The sequence below is a fragment of the Stegodyphus dumicola genome, chromosome 3 (genome assembly GCF_044657685.1).
Source record: "Stegodyphus dumicola isolate Sdum_Otavi_A_Nest chromosome 3, ASM4465768v1".
Taxonomy (NCBI): Eukaryota; Metazoa; Arthropoda; class Arachnida; order Araneae; family Eresidae; genus Stegodyphus; species Stegodyphus dumicola.
Genome location: NC_140770.1, coordinates 19405288 through 19432668, shown reverse-complemented (window position 1 = coordinate 19432668; position 27381 = coordinate 19405288). Strand labels below are relative to the sequence as shown.

General features: G+C 31.8%; 1 protein-coding gene across 5 annotated transcripts in view; it reads left to right on the top strand.

Annotated features, from left to right (window-relative positions):
- The window catches only part of LOC118192474 (partitioning defective 3 homolog), a 507756-nt gene that overhangs the window by 424446 nt on the left and 55929 nt on the right, over positions 1 to 27381 (top strand). For 4 of the 5 annotated variants that reach the window (XR_015040147.1, XM_085812621.1, XM_085812620.1 and 1 more), the window contains exons 3-9: positions 11444 to 11630; positions 17731 to 17876; positions 22200 to 22322; positions 23375 to 23469; positions 24827 to 24907; positions 25017 to 25294; positions 26581 to 26718. Coding sequence is in view for 4 of the 5 variants with exons in the window: in XM_085812620.1 (XP_085668746.1) it covers positions 11444 to 11630; positions 17731 to 17876; positions 22200 to 22322; positions 23375 to 23469; positions 24827 to 24907; positions 25017 to 25294; positions 26581 to 26718 (1048 nt within the window). In the remaining variant the exon portion in view is untranslated. Of the gene's footprint in view, positions 1 to 9181; positions 9902 to 11443; positions 11631 to 17730; positions 17877 to 22199; positions 22323 to 23374; positions 23470 to 24826; positions 24908 to 25016; positions 25295 to 26580; positions 26719 to 27381 lie in introns of those variants that run through there. The other variant, XM_035363464.2, reaches the window with a different exon arrangement.

Sequence of the window (27381 nt, the reverse complement as noted above, 5' to 3'; positions counted from 1 at the left end):
TCTGTCGATATTACTTTGCCATGAGACCAACGGAAGGTTTATAGATATTATGCTGTCATGAGTCATTTTTATTCTTTATGAAAAATCAACTTCTAACGTGTTTGAGCAATTCATTCAAGAGATGCAGTGTCTCACAAAAGTGACGGGACACTCGTGCTTTACAAAAGGAAACTGTAATAAAATAAATTTAAAAAACATGTAAAAATTTTTTGTGGGTGTGTTTCATACTTAAATTTAGTAACAAGTATTACATAAGATGCATTTTCTCAAAATATTAAAATATGAATTTAATAAAAATACAGTTGTTCAGAACGGAGCAAAAAATGGCTCACATAAGTGATGGGACACCATTAGATACTACTACGTACTACAATAAAAATATTTTGGGGTTTTTTTATTTTTACTCAAAAGCAATTGGCAATAATTTATAAAATCGTCTGCAGTATTTCTCTCCAGTTTGTTTTGGAAATTTTGTGTTCTTTAGCTCTGTTCAGCCATGAATGCTAAACGAAAAGAAACTTTGCCTGAAATTCGAAAATTAGTTATTAATTTGCATATTGAACGTGGAAAATCTATTAGAGAAACTGCTGAAACAGTTATCTTGAGTCATTCAACAGTTTTCAATATCATTAAACGATATAAAAAGAATCATATGATTCAGGATAAAAGAAGACCTGGCCGACCATCAAAGCTATCCAATGGAATAAAGCGAATTATCGTTCGAAATATTAACAAAAATCCAAGAATGAGTGCTTCTAAAGTTGCTGCTGATTTACAAGCATTATATGGAGTAATTGTTAATCCTGAGACTATTGCAAGAGTAATTCGATCTGCTGGATATCACGTTAGAGCAGCCAGGAACAAATTCTTCGTAAGTGAAAAGAATAGAAAACTCAGACTGGCTTTCGCAAAATCCAACATAAATAAGAATTCTGATTACTGGAATGAAGTTATATTTGCTGATGAGAGTAAATTTAATATATTTGGTTCTGGCGGTAGAATCTTGGTGTGCAGAAAATCCAGGGAAGAATTTCGCAAACAGAACTTGGTGCCAACAGTAAAACATCGTGGAGGAGGAGTTATGGTATGGGGGTGTATGTCGTTCGCTGGAGTTGGTAATCTCGTTTTTATTGACAGTATAATGGATCAGTACAAGTATATTGACATTTTAAATCAAAATTTGAAATTTTCAGCACAAAAATTGAACCTTCATAACGATTTTAAATTCTACCAAGACAAGGCCCTAAGCACACTGCTTTGAACGTTAGACTCTGGCTGCTGTATAACTGTCCTGAAATAATAAAAACACCACCACAATCTCCAGACTTGAATCACATAGAGCATATTTGGCAAGAATTGGAATCATGAAATCGCAAACACACCATTTCTTCAAAGCAACAATTAAAATCGGTGCTTCAAGAAGAATGGGGTAAAATCGCTCCAGAAATCATAAAAAAATTACTCGAATCCATACCAAGAGGATTAAATCATGTTTTAAAAGTAAAAGGAAACCCAACAAAATAGTAAAACCTTTTAAAAAGTAAAATTTTCGGATAAATATTTGATGGAAAAGTAAGTGTCCCATCACTTACGTGAGCCATTTTTTGCTCCGTTCTAAACAATTGTATTTTTATTAAATTAATATTTTAATATTTTGAGAAAATGTATGTTATGTAATATTTGTTACTAAATTTAAGTATGAAATATACCCACAAAACATTTTTAGTCCAAAGGGATTTGAATCCCGAAGGACTATTAGTTTCGTTTTGGCATTTTGCGTCGGATTCATAAATGTCGGTTCACTTTTCAAACTGTTGCCACAAAATGTTAGAGTCCTGCATTATATTTGAAGAAATTAAATAATGAAAAATCTGCATAAATGTATGTATATTTCTCGTATTGTGATAAAACAACGGTACATAGAGTCATCGAATTTTGAATAACGTAATCCTCCAACGAATATGAGCATGTGGAAGACCAAATTTGAAATTTGAAATTTGTTTTATGATCGATTTCCTATTTTTTAAAACTTTGACGAATTTTCGATTAAACTCAAGGATTTCAAAGCGAGCAATGGCAACGTTGTGCAGAAAAAACATTTTTATCTCCAGCGGATGAGTCTCTGTATCGGAAATTCTAAAGATATGCTCGTTTTAAAACTATTTTGCGATATTGCTGTTGCACTGGATCTTATGGTTTAAGTGCGAGGAACATGATATTTAGTAAAGAAAGGTAACACACAAAATGTTACAAAACGCCCCTTTGGACGTAATTTAAAATCTGAAACATTTCAGATTTTTTTTTTTTTTACATGTTTTTTTAATTTATTTTACTACAGTTTCCTTTTGTAAAGCACAAGTGTCCCATCACTTTTGTGAGACACTGTATCTACAATGCTGTTCATTGGCAGAAGTAGAAATGAAGATGTAGTGTCACAGTCTTGTTTCGAAGAAGGAAACATGAAAAATCAACAGTGCTATTGCCGGAATTCGAGCTCTGCAGCTATCGTTGTTTTTTAATGCTTAATGTTTTTCGCATATTTTTATATAACTATCAAACTGTTCATATAGAGTTCTAATCATTGCATTATCAGGTAGACTGAACAATAATTTTCCAACTAACAATTTTTCTGGAATCTCTAACATGATTTACCTGAATACTAATAATTTTTCAGAAAGCATTCCCTTTTTTTAGCTCTCCTTTGGCTGCTAACAATAATTGTTTATTAAGATAGGATGTTCATTCATGTGATTTTACCTGATAATGAGATCAAACAAAAATGTGTATGAATTGAATGTAATCTTATGCCATTAAATGAACTGAAAGATCTTGCAAGAAAGGTGACGTCACATACTTTATTATGATGATTAGATGGAATAATTTTCTTACGTTCAGAGGCGCTTATTTTCTTTCCTGATTACTCTGTGAACTAAAAAGTATAAAGTAAAATATGAGGGGAAAAAACAACTTTTGGTACTATTACGTTTTGAGGACCGTAAAAAATTGCAGCGAAAATGTATGCGCAAAAGCGCCAAATCTAGCAAACGCGCCCATTTAACAGCACGCCAAATTTAGCGTACGCGCTGATTTCAAATTGCGTAAGTTTAGATAGTTCTACATTTCTTAAAACGCCATTGAAATACTAGTTTAATTTTTAAATCCTTTTTTGATATCCTATGGATTTAACAATTCGGGAATTGCCCATTACGGAAAGTCTGCAATAGAATGTTTTCAAAGAAAAGGCATCATTCATTATAGAAAATTATGTTTGAACAACCAACAAAATGAAATTATGCTTTAGCGATAACTCGGTATCGAAATAGCGATGCAGGAATCCATTCAGTTATGTTTAGCCTTTTTTTATATATAAATTATAAAAATGATCTGAAATAATTATTTACTATTATACTTCCTTTCTTGCGTTAGGGTTGCCGCAATTTATTTTGGCAGCACTGGCATCAACAATAGTTTGGCGATTTTTTACGGTCCTCAAAACGGAATAGTACCCAACTTTTTAATTACGTAGTAAGTGCAGTAAAACGTAAAATTAGTTTTTTTTAGTCATGGCGAGATTTTTGGTCATATATGACTAAATGTAAAATCGACTGACGAAATAAAATTATTGTAATTAGGACACGAGAGTTTTAACGAGTAGCAGAAAAATGATAGAATTGAAATGGCAGTACAAGGATGATTACATAAATTTTCATTACATTTGTCTCAGGCAATTTTAATTTAAAATTCATCATAGTTAGAAGCTCTAAGATTTTATTTTTAATCACATGTGACCAAGGATATTGTGAAAGCTAATAAAAAAAAGTATATTTTACTGTTTAGTGCATTTATGAATTAAGTTGAAAAGGTTTTTATGCATGCATTTTATTATTTTTCAATGTAATTTTTTTTCTCTTGAACTTTTCTAATACTTCTACGTTTTGAAGGAAATATTTTTCTCTTTTTCCCCGTATGAAGAATGGATATATTACTTGTTAATAAAAGAAAAAAAAAAAAAAATATGAACCTCTCTTTTCTAAATTCTTGTTCCAATTATAATTAATATTTTTAATTTAAAATACAGTGGTTTACATTTGTTTTCAGATACTTGTGTTTTTTAGTTTTATTTGTAAATATCAGTTATTAAATAAGAGGGAAAATAACTTTATCTTCTCTTCACACATACTCTTGATCATCTTTTTTAAGTTCTGCTTGTTTTGAAGAAAGTTATTCAAAATGTTTTTGGTGAAAAAAGAAATTTATTCAAAAACGTCTTTGTGAACTTGCATAAATAATTGAACACTTTGAACAAACAGCTTGTATTTAACAAAAAACATAAAAATAATGGCTCATTCAATATTTCCTTGAATATTCTTTTATTACTGTGATTTAGCTAAAATTACACTTTTCATGCTCTTCGGCATGAATTCAACTAGCATTTTCTTTCTTTCTTTTTTTTTTTTTTTCCCCAAAATGTATGCTGCATTTTGTTCCATTCCTTCATAAGAATTGCTTTTAATGGAGCTTTCAAAGAAATATCATGCTTCTTTATTTTCTCCAATTCATTCCATACATGTTGAACAGGATTTCATTCCAAAGAATATTGAGAAATTTTGGTAACTTCAGAACAGTTGTATACTAGTAACCACAAGCAAACATTTAGGTCTCTATATTTAGGATTGTAATTTTGACAAGACTTAAATATTTTTGCTCTCCGAATTTTCTTGCAGATAGCTTGAGGTTTTCATTAAAAATAGTTAAACAGATTGTTTAAAAAAGAATCATAAAAAAAATCAACTAATTAGCTTTTAATCATTTTTTATCAAATAATGCATAGGTAGAAAGAAGGAAATCTCAAGCTTCATGCAGTTAGCAACTGGTCAGATGAAAATTAGGAGCACATTCAACAGAATTTCACTTAGACAACAGAAATTCACTCACCGTGCTTGTAGGAAACTTGACATTTCTGCAATATTTATCTGGTATGTTTTGAAGCAACACTTGTTTTTCCACTTCATACAGGTGACAAAGAATGGTGTTTGTGAAATCATCTTTCAAATTGTGTCTCAGGATAACAATTTTCTAACACAGTGTTTAATAACAAGGTTGCTTTTCATGTACTTACGTGAAGTCAACAGCCATAGTGTTCCACCATAGCACAAAACATTCTCAGGATGTCCTATGCCATAGTGTTCCCCCATAGCACAAAACATCCTCAGGATGTCCTATTTAAGTCGCAATATCCCGGGACATACTTAGGATGTCCTGAGTATGTTGATTCTCAGATGTCCTGAGGACATCGTAAGTGTCCTCAGTGGAAGTAAGTTAGTGGGATATCCCGGGATGTCCTGAGGATGTAGTAAGTAGGAGTTCATATCCTAATAACATCCCGTACGCTGTCGATGGGACTTAGTTAGGATGTCCTGAGGATGGACTGGCATGTGACATTAAGCACTCGGGAGGAGGTGTTTAGGAGGTTCGCGGGATATTCCGGGATGTCCCGAGGATGCGCGCATATCCCACGAGCAACATCCTCGGGATATCCCAAGGATGTTTTTGTGCTATGTGGGTTACTTAAAAGAGCTCCAATTCAGCTCATGATTTGGAATGTGCACAGCGTATTAAATAAAATTCACGAACTTCTGACATCGCTTTGATTACAGAGACTTATGCCTGCCCTTGTTTCAGGTGCGATCGACTGATTCACACAGGTGGGGAGGGGTCGCATTTTTTGTTAAAAGGTTCCTTCAAGCTTGTCTCATAAATGAAATTAGAAGAAGTGGCTGCGAAATTGTTAATGTTTCTGTACTCCTCCCACTGTATGGGATAGTTTATTTCAGCGCTATGCATAACCCGCCTAGCAACCCGCTTGATGAGAACTTACTCCAGGAGATTCTTCCCTCTGGCAAGCAGACTATTGTAGGTGGCGATTTAAATGCTAAGAACGTGGAATGGGGTTGTCGCAGATAGAATAAAAATGGTTTACAACTTTATAACTTCATTAACAAATATCCTATTTATCCACCCCCCCCCCCCAATGAATATACGTATTTACTAGACAATTCCAGAAGAGGAGATATTTTGGATGTCATTCTTGCTACTGCGTCGATACCTATGTATCTGGAAGTTAAGGTAGAGCTCACCTTTTACCAGTTCCAATTATTGCCACATTAGGCTCTAATCAATATAATGATACTAAGTACAGAAAATCTACGAATTGGGCTCTTTTTAATGAGTACCTTAGCAAAAATCCTCCTGATTTTGGCAATCTTAGAAATAGCTGTGACATTGACCTTGCAATAGAGATTCTCACGAATAGTATTCTGGCTGCTTACAATAATACTACGAAAACATTCCCGACTGATAAGAACGCAGAAAGGCTCCCAATGTATATATATTCGTGATCAGATCAAACAGAGAAATAAGCTCTGAAAGAGATGGTACGTTTCCTGGAACCCAAATATCAAAAGAGAACTCAATAAGCTTAACAGAACTATTAAAGATAGCATTTATAAGTTTAGGAATGAAAAATGGAATGACAAAGTTGCCAGTTTTAACGAGCCAAACAATGCTTTTTGGTCGTTTGCCAGAAATCTGAAAACGAGATCTACTGTGAATAAGCCCATTTACGGATAAAATAAAATAGCTGTGACAAATAAGGACAAAGTCAGTATAATGGCAGAGCATCTTGAAAAACAGTTCATGCCAAACATGGACTCCTGCGACCTCACATTTTCTTATGATATAAGATACTTCATACACGACTGGATTAATAGTCCCAGCCCAAGAATTAAACCTGATTTCACGACTCCTGGCGAAATGAAGGATATTATAAAGAAATTAAAAAATAGAAAAGCGCCTGGTTCTGACGCTATTACGAATATCGCGATCAAAAATCTACCTTGTGTATTGTTACGAAATACATCAGTATCCTGAATGCGTGCATCATGAACAACTACATTTCCAGAACATGGAAAGTTGCTAAAGTCATATTGCTACCTAAACCAGGTAAAGACATTACCAAACCCGAGGGCTTTAGACCTATTAGGCTCTTGCCAGGTTTAGGAAAAATCTACGAGAGAATTATATTAAGAAGAATGAATCCTTACCTGGCCAAACAGCCGCCAGAACAATTCGGGTTTAGAAAATCACTATCTACTTACCAAGCAACTTGTTCGTCTGAATGAATTCATTGGATCGGCTCTTCATAATCACCAGAAGGTCGCCTTACTCATGCTAGACGTGGCGAAAGCCTTCGACCGCGTTTGGCATGAGGGGCTTATTTTTAAATTAATCTGCTTGGATTTAAACAGGGACTTAATCTTACTTACCTTCTCGTTTATCGAGAATCGGAATTTTTTCGTGAATATCGGTAATGATAAATTCCCGCAGAAGAGACTCAATGCAGGTGTAGCACAGGGGTCTATTTTAGGCCTACTTTTGTATATATTTTATGTGGCGGACTTTCTGCATGTTTTCACGGACTTAAATGGATTCGTAGGATGCTACGCCGATGATACGGCGCTGGCAGTTAACTCAGTGTCGATAATGCAATCAATAAACTACAGATCATCATACTCCAGATAGAACACTGGTGCACAGTGTGGAGAATTTCTATTAACGCACAGAAATCAGAGCTACTCGTCATACAGAGAAAGGCCAAAAGAACTCCTGTTTCTGCAAGTCTGAAGCTCTTTAATGTCGATGTCCCCATAGTTCAGAAGGCCAACTACTACTTAGGCGTCACTCTCAATAGCAAGCAAGTTCACTTGGAGTGATCACATAACTAAAGTACGAGACAAAGCCCTGTCCACTATGAAAAATCTATTTCCGCTTTTCTAAACTAGATCTTCTAAGGAAAAGGCATGTTTACACAGCCATTATAAGGCCTATTATCACTTATGCCTCGCCTGCGTGGGCAGCGGTCACTAATAAAGATCTAGATAAACTTCAGATCATACAAAATAAGTACTTACGGCTTATTACTCAAGCTCACTTCTATGTATCCAGCGACACTCTGCATAATGATTTAAAAGTTGAGCATATAGAAGAGTTCATCCATCGTGTGAACAAAAAGTTCTTTCAGAAGTCAAACAACAAAAATCAGCGTTATACCTACAAAATTATACGTTACGCTGATTTTTGTTGTTTGACTTCTGAATTAGTATTTATTCGGCGTGTTATTGTGTCTTAAAAAGTTCTTTACAAAGGCCAAACTCTACTCCCATTTAAGTGATTTTAATACATTCGACTATATTATTTTACCTGAGGATGCAAATATTAGACCCTACGCGGCCCACCTCACCCTTGACTCAAATTTTCCAACTTAATTGCACTTTTGTATATATGTGTAAATAGTTTGTATTTTTCACATATATCCTTGACTTCTAATTTTACTGTGTTGATTTATTCTTAGTAAACAAAAAGTTTGTATACCTATATTTTATTCTTATGTATGTTTTTGATAACATCAGTCAGATTCCGTTACTTTTGTCAAGCCTATACTGGTTTTCGGTCTCGTGTTTTGTTTTCTATAACCTTGTGGTGCATGGTCACCCCCCTCTTCACCTCAGACCTCCTCTTACCCGTCTGAGTGTTACGTCATAATTATCAATGAGCCAGCAACATCGCACATATTAGCAATAGCCCGGTAATACATGTATTGATTGATCATAGTGTTAGTTCAGTGTGGAGCAGCTAAATCAAACTGCACTGCATGATAGAACTTGCCAAAAGTTAATGTTTTTTGCACCACTTCTCGGAAAAAGATATATGATCTTTTTTTTCATAGAAGCCACTGGAAATCTGGATATGCTTGAAAACTAGCTTTTCCCACAGTTAAAAACTATTCATTTTCCAACAGGATGTAGTATCACCACACTGGAGCTTGGATGTTTGAGAATTTTTGAACAGTCGCATTCCTCAACAATGGATTGGGACCTTACAATTCAGTTAGGTTCCAATCACAATATGTTTCGGCTATGCGGGACTTGACATCGAAAGGGACAATTCTAAGAACCTGCACAATTCCAGGAAACCCACGTAGCTAGGTTACCATTCTCATTTACTATAAAGAAATCGCCAAACGCCAAACAGTAATCGATTATCGTTTAAATCGAGATCACGCGATCCTTCAGAAGCAGAACTTTCGTCTGATTGGTTGTCTCTACCCGGGACATTTTCGGTGAGGTTTGAAACAATCCCGCGTAGCCGCAACATGGCTTCCGTAGCTAGGCTGGACTTCACTTTAGGTGGTGCTCTTTTTTCTAGGAATCCTCCCGTTTAAACCAGTGCTACCAGAATCTCGTTTCTCAGAAAAGTCTCGTCTAGCAGAGACTGTAGCCATGTGTGATAACCTCACTGGCCTCCAAGATTGCCATGCCTTTCAGTGTATGATCTCTTCTTGTGGGGATTTATGAAAGACTATTTATGTGCCCACACTTCTACGTACATTAACTGAACTTAAGATACGCATAACAACAGCCACGGAAGCGGTGGATGCAGATATGTTTACAAAAGTTTGGGATGAATTTAACTACCATATAGACACATGACATGTGTCCAAAGATGAATATATTGAGCGCCTCTAATTTGGTCTGTAAAAAAACTTTGTTTAGCCATGTAGCATAAAATTACTCTTAAACTTCTATATTCAGTATTTTTCATAATATATGCATTTTAAATTGATTAGTATATATATAGAGAGAGAGATCCACATTATTTGCTCTATAAAAACTAAATTTAGGAATAAGGAAGAGGACATAGTAAGAAGGAAGAAGAAATTTGAGTTTCTCCTTGCAATGATTCATCCATCGGGTCAAAATATATTAAATCTTGACTCAGTCTGCAAGTTTAACATTGTTCCAAGTGATAATTGTTTGCTTATCACAGATTTTCCAAATTCCAGGTGTATTTACCTTGTTTTCTTGTTGATGAAAAATTTTATTATGACTAGATTGTCTAATGTATCTATGTACTCTAATGATTTTTTAAATAGTTTTAGTGTTAAATTTTATTGCAAACCATTGTTCTAAGTCATTGTTAGTTTTACTGCTCTACTGTTTAGTTCTTATTTGATTTTCATAAGCTAAATCTCTTGATTTCTTGGTGTTAGTCTGGAATGTGGTCCAAACTTCAGTGCATTTTCAACAGTTCCATACAATTTCCATCATTTCATAATACCCTTTATGTTTTACATCATGTTTTTTTTTTTGGGGGGGGGAGGCATATTTTGAATATTTTATTAATCTTTAAAATGATAAATAATTAAATTTTTAACTGAACTTATCATTAATTTGCAGCATCCTGCCACATTGCTTTCAGATGTGGAACAGTTAATATATTTTGCTAAGCAAATAACAATTTCTAAATTCAGATAATTCTTGTGATGTGTTTTCATTTAAAACAAAACCATTTTGTCAAGAAACATCATCTACCAAAACAACTCAACAAAACTTTCCAGTGTCTGAATTATTGTAAGAGTTCCTGATTAACACGTTTTGTATAAAGTATTTTATTGTAAGAAATATCTTACGATATTTATTTTGTATCAAACTTTTTAGAGGGAAAATGATACATTATTAAAAAAATTTGAATCCTATGAGTCAATGTTTCATACAACATTTTATATTACACAAATAAGTTTTAAGAATACAGTGTCCTAAAATAAGTGTAAATTGTTTTAGTGAATGCATCATTTATCGATGGTTAATACTTACTAAACAGATCTAGCCATTCTGAGTGTACATTTTTTGAACTCAAAATGTTTCTGTGATGAAATACTTACAAAAATTTTAGAAAACTGAAATGCCCATTTCTAAGAAAACTTTTCATGGGCTAATGTGATTGATGCAGAAGTCCTGTACTGGACTACTGCCCTGTGGGTTTTACAGTAATCTGTATACTCTGTGGTTAGATCATTCTAAAGCAGAAATACATGAAACAAACCTTCCTCTACTGACAAATTATGAGTGAATAGCATTGAAAATTGTTATTGATTAAATATTTCTTTTAAAAAATTAATCACTGCAAATATCTTGTAGAAAGTAAATTCAAAAGAAAAATAGATTTTATAAGAAAGTGAAAAGTGAATATATGGTAACGAAAATATGTTGCAGTGAGTACTCCAAGCATGTGAATGTCAGCATTGCTTTCTGTATATAACAAAGTTTATATTTTGTTTCAGTTCTGAAAGTTATTAAACTGCATCAGTTATTAAACCTTAACAACTATTAAAATTTCATTTATTATAACTAAAATTACCTAAATATGAAATATTTTAGGTGATTAATATATAGTATATATTAGTATAAGCTAATGCAGCAGAAGAAATTGAAAATGTACTACAATTTTAAATTCTGAAAATTATATAAGAATTAGCATGGTATTACATAATATCTGATATGAATTGCATTGACTTCATAAGTGTTTTTTTTTCCTTCTTTAATAGATCACTGCTATATTTGATGAAGAGATTTCTTCTTATCTGATGCATAATGGTGGTGATGGCACAAGTGCCAGCTCTGTGGGCACAGAAAGCCCAGATATATTCCAAAATGGTGAAATTATATCAGCACCATTGATTAAATCTTATAATAACTCTGATGTGGAAATAAGTGATGAAAAAGCTGCAGCAGGTAAAAATTTATATTCTGTTATAATAAAATTACGATCTCCTTTTTTTTTAATTAAAAATTATCGTTAACTTTTCGTCTTCCTTCATTTGTTAGATAAATAGCCTGCTATGTACTAATATTGTCATTTAAGTGTAAATTTGTGCATGGGAAACATAATTTAATATGTATTGTTTCATAAGAATAAATTGAATTTAATTAAATAAATTTAATTTAAATACAAATTTAATTAAAGATTCTTTGTGCCATTGCTGCAAGGAATGAAATTTAAATTTAAATTTTAACAAACACTTATAAAAGTAATGAAGCAAATTTAAAGCCAAAATAAAGAAAAAAAGCCAAAATAATTTTTTAAAAAAATTTTAAAAAATCTGCAAACATATAAAAGAATTAATTCTTGAACTAATCTACAATATCATTTAAATTCAGAAGCACAAGCAAATCAAGTGCAAAACCAATCCATTTAAAAATTATTTTGGCTTTTTTTCTTTATTTTGGCTTTAAATTTGCTTTATTACTTTTATATGTGTTTGTTAAAATGTAAATTTAAATTTGTTTAAATTTTAATTTAATATGTATATTTACAGCAAATAATTATTTTTTTCTTTAATTTAATAGCCTTTTTTTAAGTTAAATTTCTTACTTTTGAACTGTTAAATTTATAATTAATTCCATTCCATTGTCACATTTTCTTTGTATTTTTTGGCAACACACTTATATTCTCAAGTTTATATCCTATGAATGTGTTTCAGTGAAATATGTTGCCTGTGGTTTTATTGTTACTTTGCTCCACTTAAATAAATTTATTTGTTGTTCTTGTTATTGTTATTGTGTTCCTATTACATGGAAGAATGGTTGTCATAGCCTACTCCAAAGAGAGGTTGAACTTCTATTTTTCACACCAATTTTGAGGGAGAGCTTTCCGAGGGTTTCCCACCTCTCTCCCCTGCCAGCAAACCACACGAGAGGTCTTTTGGCTCGCCGTATATTTAGAGTGCCTCCATCCCTCACAAACACTATATATTTAGAAACATGCCTTCTCTGGGATTCGAACCCAGACCTCTTGATACTGCAGTAGGCTCCCTAACCACTATACCATCTAGGCTACTAATAAATTTATTTAAACAAGTAATATGAACATGAACTTAAATTACAAGTTTTTATGAACAGTTTAATGGTAAATGGGAAACCTATTATGCATGGAAAACATATAATTGGTACTTACATATTAATGCCACTGCAGCAGAAGTTGCCCTGATTCCCCAATAAAGAGCAATCCTGTTGTTTGCACACAGTTATCTTTTGGATTCCTTTTTGCCTTGTTGTTTGCTGACTTTTGACGCCATTTTTTAGTGCTACGAAAATGAGTCTTTGGTATTTGCCAAACACAGAAGAAGATGCAATTTTTTTTTTTTTTTTTTCAGGAGCGAAATATTTTACCAAAAAAAAAATGAAAATGTACCAATTCACATGATTATGAAGCTTTATTTCGGTAAACATACGTTTTGGAAATGTAATTTAAGACAGTGTGATCAGCAAGTGGGACTTAGAAAAGACAACTGGTATGAAGGAAGCAGAATTCCATTTTGTTTAGCTTTGAGATTCATATACTGCTGGTGCGAGTAGATGTTGATTAAATATTGTGAAAAGCAACTTGATTTATTGGATAAAACTATTACAGATTGGAACAATTACATGCATGAATTATATGTCTTAGATATGGAGAATAAACCAAACAAGAAGGTAGGTGGACCAGATTGCATTGTGGAAATTGATGATTGTGGTCGAATATTACCCAAACAGTGGGTGTTTGTTGGTATATGTAGAGAAACAAAAGATTCATTTGTTGTTACTATTCCCAATAAAACTGGCTCCACCCTTCTTAATAAAATTATTGGAAACACTGCAGATGGTAGCATAATTTATTCTGACAGTTCGAAAGGTTACCAAACAAATAGAATAGAAAAAGAAGGATTCCTACATGCTAAAGTTAATCATAAATACAATTTTATTGATCACACAAACAGTTGAGAGAATGTGGGGCAGTGCTAAATGGAGGAACAAGAGACATAGGAAGACAACGCGACATAATTCATAATCTTATTTAGCAGAGTTCGTATGGCAACAGCATCAGGTCAAAGAAAATAGAAACTGTTTTGAATCTATGTTAAACTCTATATCGGCCCATTTTTTCCACCAAAATCCAATTGACTACTTTGATTTTAAATAAAGTGCTTTAATTTATGAGTTGTCGAAAAAATTTTAGGTGTAGATTGGCGGCACTTAAAAACCGCCAAATCTGCAGCTGCGGTGGTGTTAATATGTAAGTACCATATAATTTAATATGTATCTTTTACATTAAAAAATAATTTTTTCCCTTAATTTAAGAACTTTTTTAAGTTCAATTTTTTATTTTTGAACAGGATGTTATTGCACAAACAAGGTCTCTAAATACAATTCCTGATTAATTCTTCTGTAATTCTGTTTGGGCCTTTGAGTTGTGCAAATAAAGATTATTTCAGACCTATTGAATTCATATATAATGGGAGAAATGGGAAGATAATATACATTTTGCCATCATCAAAGCCACGACAGAAAGTAATGAAACTTTTGCAGGAACATTCTATATTGGCAAAAGTGTGAACATTCCAGGAATGAGAAACATACCATGAAGTGAAAGACTTTGGATGAGGTCTTATGTCTCATCTCATCAGGCCAAGCATTTCATAAATGGATGCTTAATCATGACACTGTCCTATATCATCTACATTATCGGTTACTGAATTTTTAATTAAGGAGATATATTTAAATGGTTTCTCAGCCCACCTACTACCGAAAGCCTTCTGCTTTTCCTCCCCTTCTCAACTTAAACTTCCATTTGAAAGGTCATAAATTAAGCCAGTACCTTCTCTGACCAGTTAAAGTTTTTGATTGCAAGACTTTATTTACTTTTTCTGTTCCTTGCAGTATTAAATTCTAAGCATAAAATTTTAAATTGATTTACTTAAAGAGGCTTTTAATTTTCGCCCATTGCAATGATATAGCATTTGATTCCTTGTATGAACATAAAGCAACAATTACGACCTGAAAATTATATAAAATACACAATAATGGTTTTTCTCTGTCATTTTAAATATTAAATTATTAATAATTAATTAATTTCTTGATTCAATTTGATTAATTGGTGAAATAAAAGCATGTGAGTGCACATTCACCTGAGGGAAGTGCCTCATTTGAGACACTTTTGTCCCAGCTGGAGGGGGGGGACAGACTTAATATTTCAAATCTCTGTACTTTAATGATTGACTGTTTCTCTACCTTGTTGATGTTGCTTGCTTCCATAATGCTTTGTTATCCTTTTTTTCCTGTAATAGCATGTGCAGTAAAGAATTATAAAATTAAAAAATAAAAGATTTTTTAAAAAATATTTTCTACCTCAGGTGTATATGTGAGGAAAACTTGCAGAGAAAGTTTTGCACACCATAGTTTTTTTAATATGAAAACATGTTGGGTATAAAAATAGCCCATTTTGTGCAGAGCTTGTATCTCCATATTTTGGACCTCAGAAAAAAAAATTAATAAATTATATTTTCTGAGTTATGCCTGATGATAAGACATAAAAGGATATCTTGTAAGGACCAATGTTAGCCACATGTAGCATGAACCCTAAATGTAAATTTTACCATCATTTACTGCTAATCACAAAATGAAGCAACTGCATTATAAAAACAGCAAACAGGTGGTCTAAGGTCACTATTGCTCAGGAGGATTGCTTTCTGCATCTGCAATAAAGATGTCACTAGTCAGTTATTGCTTATCATTTTGTATCATCAAGAAGATGAGAGGTAACTCTGCAAACTGTTTACAGATGGCTACATGCAGGTCAACTCTATGCATAATGATCATTGACTTTCACACCACTGACACTTTCACATAGAGAGGCCACTTAAATTGGTGTCAAGATCTCTTCAACAAAACTCCTCAACTGAGATATAATGCTTTACAAATGAGTTATGATTTAGTTTACAGACTTAAGTCCAAGTAGTTATTGTACCGGTCTCACTATCATCACACTAGTAACATTCTTGAAATGAATGCATACAGAGACAGTGGTTTGATGGTTTCAGCAAGTATTACTGTTAATGGTTGCATGCAACTCCTTTGCAATGGCAGTGCAATATAGAGATTGCATGCTTGTTTAGTGCATTTGCCCATTTCTTGCAGTCATAGGTCCAAATGTCCAAATTTTTATGGATGATAACATGGATTTCAGAGGGCTCACATTCTTGATGCAGTATGTATAAATGGCCATTGAGATTACCTAACTTTAATCACATTCAATGTCTATAGAACATGCTTAAGAGATGTTTGATTCTCTCCTTCACACTTTTCAGAGTGAGCTAAGAATATATCTATTGCATTAGCCCGAGTGGCAAGATTGCATTTATGTGGTCATGAAATTTTTTGTCGCTGTATAGATATAAGCTTATAATTTAAAATATTTTGCTGTCTTACTTTCTTTAATGATGTAAATATCATTTTAATGAATGGAAATTTATGAAAACAGAGACAAATAATTAATTATACATATTTAGCTAGTAGAAATTGTTTAACCTTTTCGCGACGGCACACCTTTGTTTAAGACGCTCGTGCTGGATGGAAGGGAATCGAAGGCAGTCACCGTACAGGATGGAGGTTTTGCATCGCTAAGCCTAATTTTATAAAAAAAGATCAGAAAAAAAAAGTTTCGCTTCTAGCATCGTAATTTTTTGTATTCTTTTAGATTATTACTTGAGCTCTTATATATGTTAAAATTAGCACTTAATAATTTTTTTCTTTATTTTACATGAAAATATATTTAAAAAATTGCTTGTCTTGTAAAATAATTTTCGGAAGCGCTATTCAAATCATTCCAAAGTTTTAATTGATAAAATCCATCAATAAAGTTTTAAATTAATAAAACAATGCAATAAAGACTATTTGCAGTAAGAAGTAACAAGATTTAAAATGAAGATTGTTGTAAATCTCAAAGTGCAGAGAAGTATCACTTTCTAATTCTTTAGAAAATAAATCATCACTCTCATCTGCGTTAATAAATGGTTCATTGACCATACGAGGGTATTCTTCCTCTGATAAATAGCGCCTTTCTGCTATAATAGACTGGAGGTGAGGCTTTCCGAAATAAAAAGAGCAGAAACAGAAATATATCTGAAGGGCAATGCAAAACGTAATAATACTCCAGATACTAACCCTAAAAGACTGTATATAGTAAAGGAAAAAATAGAATAGAAAAAAGGAATTGGATATAAATCAGACACGTGAATGTTTTCATTAGCATGCAGCGATTTAAAGAGCTCACCTCTGTTTACGTTTTCCCTCGCCTCCCCACCCTCACAAGAGCTGATGAGTAAAATACCAAAGTCAAGCAGAATATATCAAACTCAAAGTCAGAGCTTAAAACTGTGTTAATTTCAAATGTAATGGACATAGGATGCCATCTAGTGGCCTTCAGAAAAACGTTCCAGCTTAAAATGTGCATACGCATCACCCGTCCCCTGAATGCAATCTCTAGCGATGCGTGGATTGGACGCCCTGCTGTAAGAGACGTTCTTAGGGAATGCATATATGGGATGCCCATTCTGAAAGGGTTAAGTACAGGTTTTCATGAGTCGCACCAAAAAGTCATACCACTCAGAGGGTTAATGGGCATGATACTCCCAAATCACTGTAGATGGTCTTATTTTGAAGATGAATCAACACTGTCCAACACATGTTTCCAGTAGAGGTCATCACATTTTTTCAGTAATAAACCTCCACTCGAAAACTTTTTTGCTGTAAAAAAAAAAAAAAAAAAAAACCTCTGTTTTTGTTTATAACTGTAATTAATTTTTATTCCTCATTTTCTTTTCATTTTTTTCCATACTTGTGTTTTTTATTATAATCATAATCTATGCAAGTTTCAATGATTTCAAATTTAACACTTTTCTTTTTATCTGCTTTTTCATTTTGTTGCTTAACATCTGGACTGTAATTTTAGGTTTTATAATCATTTTTCATTGTACTAAAATTAGTTTCAATATTTTTTTTTTTTTTTCTCTAATAGGTATCCTTCCCCTTCATGTCAGAAGAGGAAGTGAACCTGCTCTAAATCGACTTTCTCCATCACTTTTATCCAACGGAGATAGTTGTAAGAGGTGGTCTGCTGCTGTCTTAGCCAGTGATGATACATTTAAGCAGTTGAATAGTGAAGTAAGATTCTTATGTCCTTGAAGTATAAACTGGCATAAATAATATATAAAATGTATAAACGCATACAGTACAAAGTCCGAAATCCGAACTCGCCGGGACTTCGGCAATTCCGGATTTGGGATTTTTCCGGATATTAGATTATAAATTTAAATCTGGCAATATGGCATGCAGAAATTATACAATTAAAAATATGAAATAAAGAACAACTATGATCTAAAGGGTATCAAAATTTACAAAAAAAATTTTAATATTTATTTGTTTACTTTATTAAACATTTCTTTCAATGTAAGTTGTTTAAGTTGCTTCCACAAAAAATTCAAAAAGTTCCTTTTTCTTATGTCATATACAGTTGACTTTCCAATGCCATACTCCTTGCATAATTTTGAGACGGATATGCCTTTATCCATTTTTTGCAGCAATTCCACTTTTTGTTTAATGGACATCGAAACATGGTTTTGCTTTGTAAATCCTTTGGCAGCTCCAGAATTGGAAAGTTCAAGCTTAATTTTTATAAAATTGTTGTAATACTAACAGTCTGCAAAAAAATAATATGCTGGATCAAATTAGAATATTAAGGAGCAGCGCAGTCTGCTACATTAACTAAAATGCCTTGCCAATGCCAATGATTTCAAATTACAGAGTGCCTATGGTTTAAAACCATTTTCCTCCTCATCAGAATTAAATAAAGTGAGCAGAGATAAGAAAATTGCATAAGTTAGTTTACTTATAGCAAGCTAAAGGGTTGCTCGAGAAAGCTAGAGGGTTGCTCAAGATATGCTCGAGAAAGGTTAGGGATAGAGATAAATATAAACAATTAATAAAATGAAATTTTAGGTTTTATAATCATTTTTCAAAAATTTAAACTTTTTTTGTAGTTTTATATTTTAAGATTTTTTTCCATTGTTTATTATAGACAATACAAACACTAAAACAAAAAGCGGACAGGAAAGATTTTATGATTAATAACTGAAATGCCTTAAGATAATTTAGCCTAGCTTAATAGCATCCGTTATACATTATTGGCTGTGTATCACAAGATTGGCAACGAAAGCCAAGTTGTTCTAGTAAATTTTGTCTTGCTCCTATTGCATACTGAATTAAATCTGAATTGTATTAGTTATTTACTATATCTATGTTTATTTCTTGCACATGCTTAAAACTAATCTGAGTTCGGAATAAACTCCCACGTATACTTTATCTTGGGCCGGTGCTAGATACCGCTTGGTGCAGTCTCTAAATTCTGCTACAAAGCGCCTTCCTAAGTTCTAAATTTTCACCGTGCCTAAACTTTGGATCTCATCCTTTCCCCCCTAAATTATAAAAAACTTCTCATCCCTTAATTTTGCCGCTTGGTGCTTCCCCAAATTCCACAAATTGTGTCTTCCCTAAATTCCCGCCGCTTCTGGGTTTATAATGAATAACATATCAGTTATTCTGAATTAAAATAGCACTAAATGTAATCTTTTGCCCTATGAGTTTCATTAACAAAAGCTATTTTTAGTATATGAAAAGAAATTTGTATTGAATTTTTCCTCATCAACATTTTTTAGAGCATTTAAAAATCTATAATCATCGCCAAGCGTAATGTTAGCATAAAAGGTTGCCAGACTTGTTATTCAATTCCTAATATAAACAAAAGTTTAGACATCGCTGCATGAGTTATTAAATTACTGAAGCTGTCATGTATTGATAATCATGCAGTGATGAAAGCAAAATATAATAAATAATGACTCCCCAGGTCGGCGTCAGGGATGTAAAATAGGTGAATGTTTGGATTTGAGATGTATGCCAAGCTGATACTCAGCTACGGAGCCAAATTATTAATCTCATAAATTTATGCTTATGTGATTGTTTTTCCATAACGAGGTATTTTATTTAGTGCGTAAATAAAATTAAGAATTGGAATTTTTATGTGAAAATCTCTACATGTTTTATTATGGAAGGAAAAATCAAATGCGCATGCGTAAAGCATACAAAAAAAAATTTTTTTTTGGCTTTGAGGTTCGGATTTTAGATCATTATGGATAATGGACATCCGGATTTCAGTCTTTATACTGTACTGGTCTTCAAAATTTAACCAGATAAAACATAAAATGGTGGCAGTGTGTGCACTAAAACTGTTAGACATCGAACCATGTAGTACATTGCCTTAGATTTTTTTCCCATTATTAATGGGTCATGGATATGTTCACAGCCTATTTGGTTATGATTCAATTCTTGTGTAAGGAAAGCATACGACCATTAGAAATCTTTAGGTGCTTATTAATCATTGTTACAGTGTCCATATGAAATGCAGCATACTTTTTTAATTGTTATGTAAAATTTCAGGAAGGAAAAAAGTGCATGGAAGGTTGAAGAGATTGTCAATCTTCACATAGGAAATGTGAAAAATAGCAGTATCTGCTTTGCGATTCTGATTCGAAATCTTCCATTTGCCAAACTGACATGTAACCACTGACATTATGAGAGCACACGTGCAATAATTCCCTTCATGCCTAAGACAGATCAAAATATGCCATGATTTCAGAAAAAAAAAAAAAAAACATGACAGATGAAGAAAGATTGGCAGAGAAAAATTCTGATTGTGTCACAGTTTAGTTTGCAGTGAATGTTGGCACGTCAGGTTGATTTCCATTATCCTGCATTGTCTGAGGAAAGTGAAGGCACATATTTAATGGGTAGTAAAAAGTTAATGGAATAACAAAAATCCAGATCACCTTCCAGAATATCATTCATTAGTATCTTATTTATGAGCAGGTACCAACAATCCCATCTCAAATCGTGGCAAGTGGTGAAACCTGGTGCCAGAATTTCAACCCAGCGATTAAACAAGTGATAACTTTGTCTTTTCAAGGCATGCTCATTTTGGGTCAGCATTTGATGATGAATGAGTGCTACAGTGATTGCACCAAACCTGAGAATATTGTTTGTTAACCCATTGCTTAAATATCAGACTAAAAATGCACTCAGTCAAGTAAGGGATCTGTTTTTTGTAATCTGCATATTGCTACACTAATCGAAATAGCATGGAAGATTCATGCTGGCAATCTTCTTCAATGAAAGTGGGTTTTTGTTGCTGGAATATCTGTAATAGAATGACATGATTAGTGCTGTATGATGCTTTGTGATACAGACACTTAATAAAGTTATCTTGCTTTATGATACTGCGAAATTTAATGTGCCATTTGAAACATCAAACTCCCTACTGTGAAGTCATTATGTTATATGAACTTATCTCTTTATGATGCTGTCATACGGAGCTACTGCAAATGGCTTTAATCGAATCATGTTTCTCTTATAGTCAAAAGATCCCTGTTTTTGGCTTCAACTGCAACCCAAAATGGTGGAAAATATGCAGAAATTTGTTTGTCACTGAGATTGTGCCTTTACCAGGCTGACCACCATTGGTTGACTATGTGTAGGTACAGTTATTCTGTCATCTGTGCCGCAGTATATATTTCATCTGAGTGATCCTTAGCAAGTGAATATTTAGATGGAATTTATTGTCAAATACAGCTGTAAGTTACGTTGCTGCATAAAATCGCAAAGCATTCAATCAGAATCAATGTTTCATGACATATCTTTCACTTTTTAGGTTAAACTAATTATTAGGAATTGTGATTATTTTTCTAATTTCATCCCCTGATCGAAATCAATTGCCTTATTTCAGTTGAATATCATCCTACTGTAAAAGAAAGAAAGTTTTCGAGAAGGATTGAGTTGCGATTGTCCAGTCCTTGATGCATCAAAAGAAAATGAAAAGTTATAGAAAGGGGGAATTATATTAGCTGGAAAGCAATTTATGTGCAACAAAAGACCATGTCAGGAATTTGGAAGCATGCTTCTGAAAATAATTGTCAAAACGAATCTTATGCCAATGTTGATTCTTTGGGGGTGGGGGAACTGTGGACCTGTTTCTCCTAAAATACTGGATAATATGTTTCTGCCACTTCAGCATGTTGTACTAGAAGCAATTAAGAATGATGGCTCCAATAATTTTAAGCTCATATATATAAGGAAAACAAAGCTTTGCAGCCCAGGCATCCTACCCACAAATTTAGTGCAGTAATGAAACTATTAAAAAATCCAGAAACTATCTGAACACTCAGAATGAAAATTAAGAGTAGTATTTTTAATTTGTTGTTTAATTTAATCTAGTTTTTTGATAATAAATGTTGCATTCTATATTTATTTTTTGTCACTACTATTATTATGGGACAAATTAAATTCATCAAATGTTACTATTATTATGAAACAGAGGGAGCAAATTTCTGCATTCAAGTTCTACTAACAATGTTTTAATCACTTTATTAAATTGCTTAGGGAGAAGAACAGTCAGAAGATGATCTTCCACCTGGAGAAAGAGAGGATGGCAGTGGAGAAGAGAAATCAATATCTTATCAACAGTACTTAAATTCATGGAATTGTGATGGACATTTAAACAGAGTATGTTTAAAACAATATTTTAAATAATTTATAGCTTTTCTGTAAATATATATATTTAATCTTTATTTTGCCTTATGATATTTCTTCCACCTAAAATCTTTAAAATTTGTGCATGAAAAGATAAAGCTAAAATTAAAAATACAGCATGTTTATTTTATGTGCCACATGAAATACTTACAGAAATTCGGAATTTTTGTAAATCATCTGCTTTTCATATGTTCATAATAAACAATTATTTTTAACATAACATAAATATTTATACAGAATAGAATTTTTTTATATACCTGAAGTATTAGTGTATTGTTTCATTCTGCTGAAAAGTTATTGAAAATTATTTATTCTTGTACAAATTTTTATCTTGAGGTCTATTAAATTTCCTTATAACTTGTTGATAAGATAGTATTTTAATATTTTGGAAAATAGAAACGTAACATATTTCTTACCACCTAGGTTGTTTACTGATTGTTTTGTAACACATCACTCATTTTACATATTTGCAGCATATTCAGAGCAGTTGTATTTTGACTATTCTCATTCAAATATAGTTACAGAAATAAAAATCTTCAATCTCAATATTTCTCTTTTATAATAAATTATTCATTTGAAATTTATGAATTTCAGTGTTAAATGCTAATCTCTTGATTGCATATAAAATCAAATGCATTAATTTCTCTCTTATTCTGCCTCTAATAAAAGTTATCTTTTAGAGTATAAAAAGCAGTGTAAGCTTATTTGATGCAATATTTCTACCACTTTTATTGTGTTATATATTGCAGATTTATTAAGAGGAAATATGGTATTACAGAAATAAAGGTTATAAATTATACTATATATTTTATAGTTCATTCTAGGATCTGTATTTAAAATGAAGTAAGAGGTATTATTATTACTAAGTATTATTACTGAAGCTTGAAATTATTAAAATTATTTTCCTTGGTTTTCTTTATATTATTTTTAATTTATTAATAATTAATTAATGCATACTTTTTTTAAAATTTTATACCATGTTTTAATGATGAACTATGTTTCTAAAATAAAACTGTATTCTAAAGGATGAAAGGAGAGAACCACTTGGTGGACCCACTTCGCCAAAACATAGTACTGATGAAACTGAAGATAGTGATTGCTCCAGTTCTTCACATAAGAAGTAAATGAATTTTTATCATAACTATATATTTCTGCATTAATGTAAATATTTAACTATGGTTTTATTTTTAACTTTTCATATTATGAGACATTTCAGAAATTTTTACATATAATTTCTTAAAAAAAATTTAGAAATTTTATTATTCATATACATTACAAAGTCTTTAATCCGGACTCGTCGGGACTTCAGCGATTCCGGATTAGGGGTTTTTCCAGATTATAGATCATCAATTTAAATCTGGTAAGATGGCATGCAGAAATTTTAAAATTAAAAATAGGAAACATTTCTTTCAATGTAAGTTGTTTGAGTTGTTTTATTTTATGTGCTAATACTTTCTCTTTAATTCTATAAACAGACACAATTTCTTGTTCAGTTACAAAGTTCCGTTGTTCAAGTCCTGTAATTGCTGTGTCGAGAATACTGACTAACTTGTCAATCGGAATTTTTTCGTTTTCACTAACCTCTCTGTCACTTTCTTCATGCCTTTATCCATTTTTTTTCAGCAATTCTACTTTTTCTTTGATGGACATCGAAACATGCTTTCGCTTTGTAGATCCTTTGGCAGCTCCAGAATTGGAAACTCTTTTTGACATAGTCGAAAGTTCAAACTTACTTTTTATAAAATTGCTCTAATAGTCTGCATAAAATAATAAGCCGGATCCAATTAGAAGATTAAACAACAACGCAATCTGCAAAATTAACTGAAATAGATAATTAGATAATTTTAGCCTAGCTTATACCGTCCGTTATACATTACATGCGCATGCATAAGCGTTATGCATTTAATGTTATTAGAATTAAAGACTTTGTACTGTATTGGTTATATTTCATGTTATCTTCCCTTTATGTGTAATAGTGTGAGCACTTTCATTTGTTCATTATACGAATTTTAAGAATTGTCAATAAATTTAAATTTAATTTTTTAAACGATAAAATTTAAAATACCTCAGAGTCAGATTTATCTGTTTCTGGTAAAAAGGCTATGTATATGTGCTTTCAGATTCTTCAGTAAAATACATGACACATCAAAATCAACACAGAAAGATTTTGAAATATTTTGTATAAAATCAACACTTTTAAAATTCTGCTGAAAAAAAATATTAATAAATTCATTAACTTTTTAAATGAAAATATGATTGATATTTTATTAATTTCTTTATATGATTCCATAAATGTAAATAAGTAAATTGCTACTATTTTCAATCAAATGTTTTGTGTTAATATTAGTTATAAATATACAAAGTTTAATGACACATGTCGTTTAACTATGGCTGTAAAATTTACAGTTGAGGTTAGTTCTTGGTATTTTTGTTATCCTGGGGTGTTCTTAATTTAAATGTTACATTTATTTTCACAGGGTCATTGAGGTAATGAAACTAAAAAAAGAAGATGGTCCGCTGGGTATCCGTATAGTTCCTGCAGATGATAGTCCAGAAAAGTAAGATGTCTTATTTTTCCAAGTTATTTTTAATTCTTATTTTTTTTAAATTGTATTATTTTATATATGACATAGAGAAGGCTCTTCAAAATTAATATTTCTTCTATAGCAACAAAGGCGTTATAATCCAAGGTATTGAACCTGGTGGGAGAATAGATCGGGATGGACGATTTTGTGTTGGTGATCGTATAACAGAAATAAATGGTTTAAAGTTGAGTAAGGACTCTTATCGGAATGCTCAAGAAATACTCAGGGATGCTATGAAAGCTCCTGAGCTAAATATTCATTGTATAAAAAAGGATTCTACCAAAATAACAATTAATTCCAAACCAAATCTTAAGCAGAAGAAAAATGCAAGGAATGATAAACTGGCAGATAATGAAAAAGGTATTATATATTATTGCTACTATTTCAAACTTGCTTTATAAAATGTTATAAAGTACAAAGTCCATAATCCAGACTCATGGGGACTTTGGGGATTCCGGATTAGGGGTTTTTCCGGATTATAGATCTTCAATTTGAATCTGGTAAGATGGCATGCAGAAATTATACAATTAAAAATATTAAACCGTAATTTAAATAAAGAGCAATTATGATCTAAAGGGTATCAAATTTTACAAAAAAAAAGCTTAATATTTATTTGTTTACTTTATTAAACATTTCTTTCAATGCACGCATGCATAAAGCATACATTACGCGCGCGTAATGTATGTACATTATTTATGCGCATGCACAGTGTATGCACATTCTCTGTGCACATGCGTAAAGTTTGTGGCTTTGAGGTCCGGATTATAAATTATTCCGGATAATGGACGTCTGGATTACAGACTTTGTACTGTATCTTTATTTTGGTATGTTACTTTTACTACACTTATTTTATATTCAGTAATTTACTGGTATATATATATTGATAACAAATATTGAAAATTCAAAATAATAAATATCTTTATTCAAATTCATTATATCAGTCTTCATTCAAAGCAATAATTATCTAATATTCTGAAATTTATTTGAGATATTAAACTTGATAAACTTAACTAAGCAAGTTTAAAATTGGTTTAAATTTAAATTCTGGTTTAGAGCAGCAGTAACTTAAAAAACTAATAGGGTTATTTACTGCTGAAACTGTAGATTTTTACACTTTTTCCTCGGAAAGTAAAGCTGATAGATTATCTAGTTTAATAAATCTGCAGATTGGAAAAAATGCTTTTTTTTTAAGGACTGTGAATTAATAATTGAAATAAAATTAATATTTCTCATCTATATGATAAAATTGTTATATAAACTATTTCCAATGTTAACCATTATATCATGTAAATATCCAAACAATAAATAAATCAAAAAATAACAAAATCACGTAAATCATTTCTAATATTAGCAGTAACATCTAATTTTGTCAGTTTGGATCATTCATGGGGAAAAAAATTTACAAAAGGCAAATTAGAAAAATGCATTTTATTTTGCTAACAATAGTGATAATTAGAGCATTCATATGGTTCTAATTATTTTAATGTTTTCTTTTTTAGCTTTGTTAAGGGGGAAAGGGAAGAAAGATCTTTTTGTTTAACAAATGTTGAACAGATTACTTTTTTTGTAGTTATAGTTCAAGACATATTATATGATAATAAAATTTATATTAAATAGTTGCATTTAAATCATATATTTGTATCTAGTGTCCAGTTCCCTTATTTCTAAGTTGCAAGTGACTTCTCCTGGGAAAAAAATTCCTTCAACACCATTACATAAAAGTAGTCCTGCTCATTCAAGTATAAGGAAGGTTGGAAGACGAATCTTAGTCCATCTTACTAAAGGTATCTGTGTTAAGGCATTAATTGGTTTTCACATATTTGATTGATAATTTTGTGAAAAATTAGCCTTAAGTTGCTTATATGTTTTTATTATTTTTTAGTTTAAAATTAATATTGCCAATAAACAAATCTTGATAATAAAAATATTAAAAATTATCTACATCATGATATTCTTCAATTTTAAAGACAAATGTAAAGCCATAAATAATTTTCTTTTGGGAAATCGTCTGTAGAATTATCCTTCCTTCTGCAGACAGTAATCATGTGCTTTGCTGTAATTAATAAACCCAGACAGAACTTTTATACATTTCCTTTATGTTCACACTGAAAAAATTAATTTTATTTCTTTTCTTTACAGTAAAATTATTTTTATAATTGTGACAATTTGGGATCTGAAAATGTTTAGAGGATATGAAATGGAATAATAAACAATTTTTCATCTCCCAAAGTATGTCTTGACACATCCACTGCTGGTCATATGAGGATGTGTTGATAGTTATTGCTTTATCATAGAAATGGGTTTTCCTGGAATGCAATTTACTTACTGTAACAAATATGATTGAAAAGTGGTAAAAAGATATTATGTTTATCAGACTGATTAGTAACTAATATTTAGGCCTTTTCTGTTATTATATTTTGACTAAAGTGGCATATTTTCTGATATTA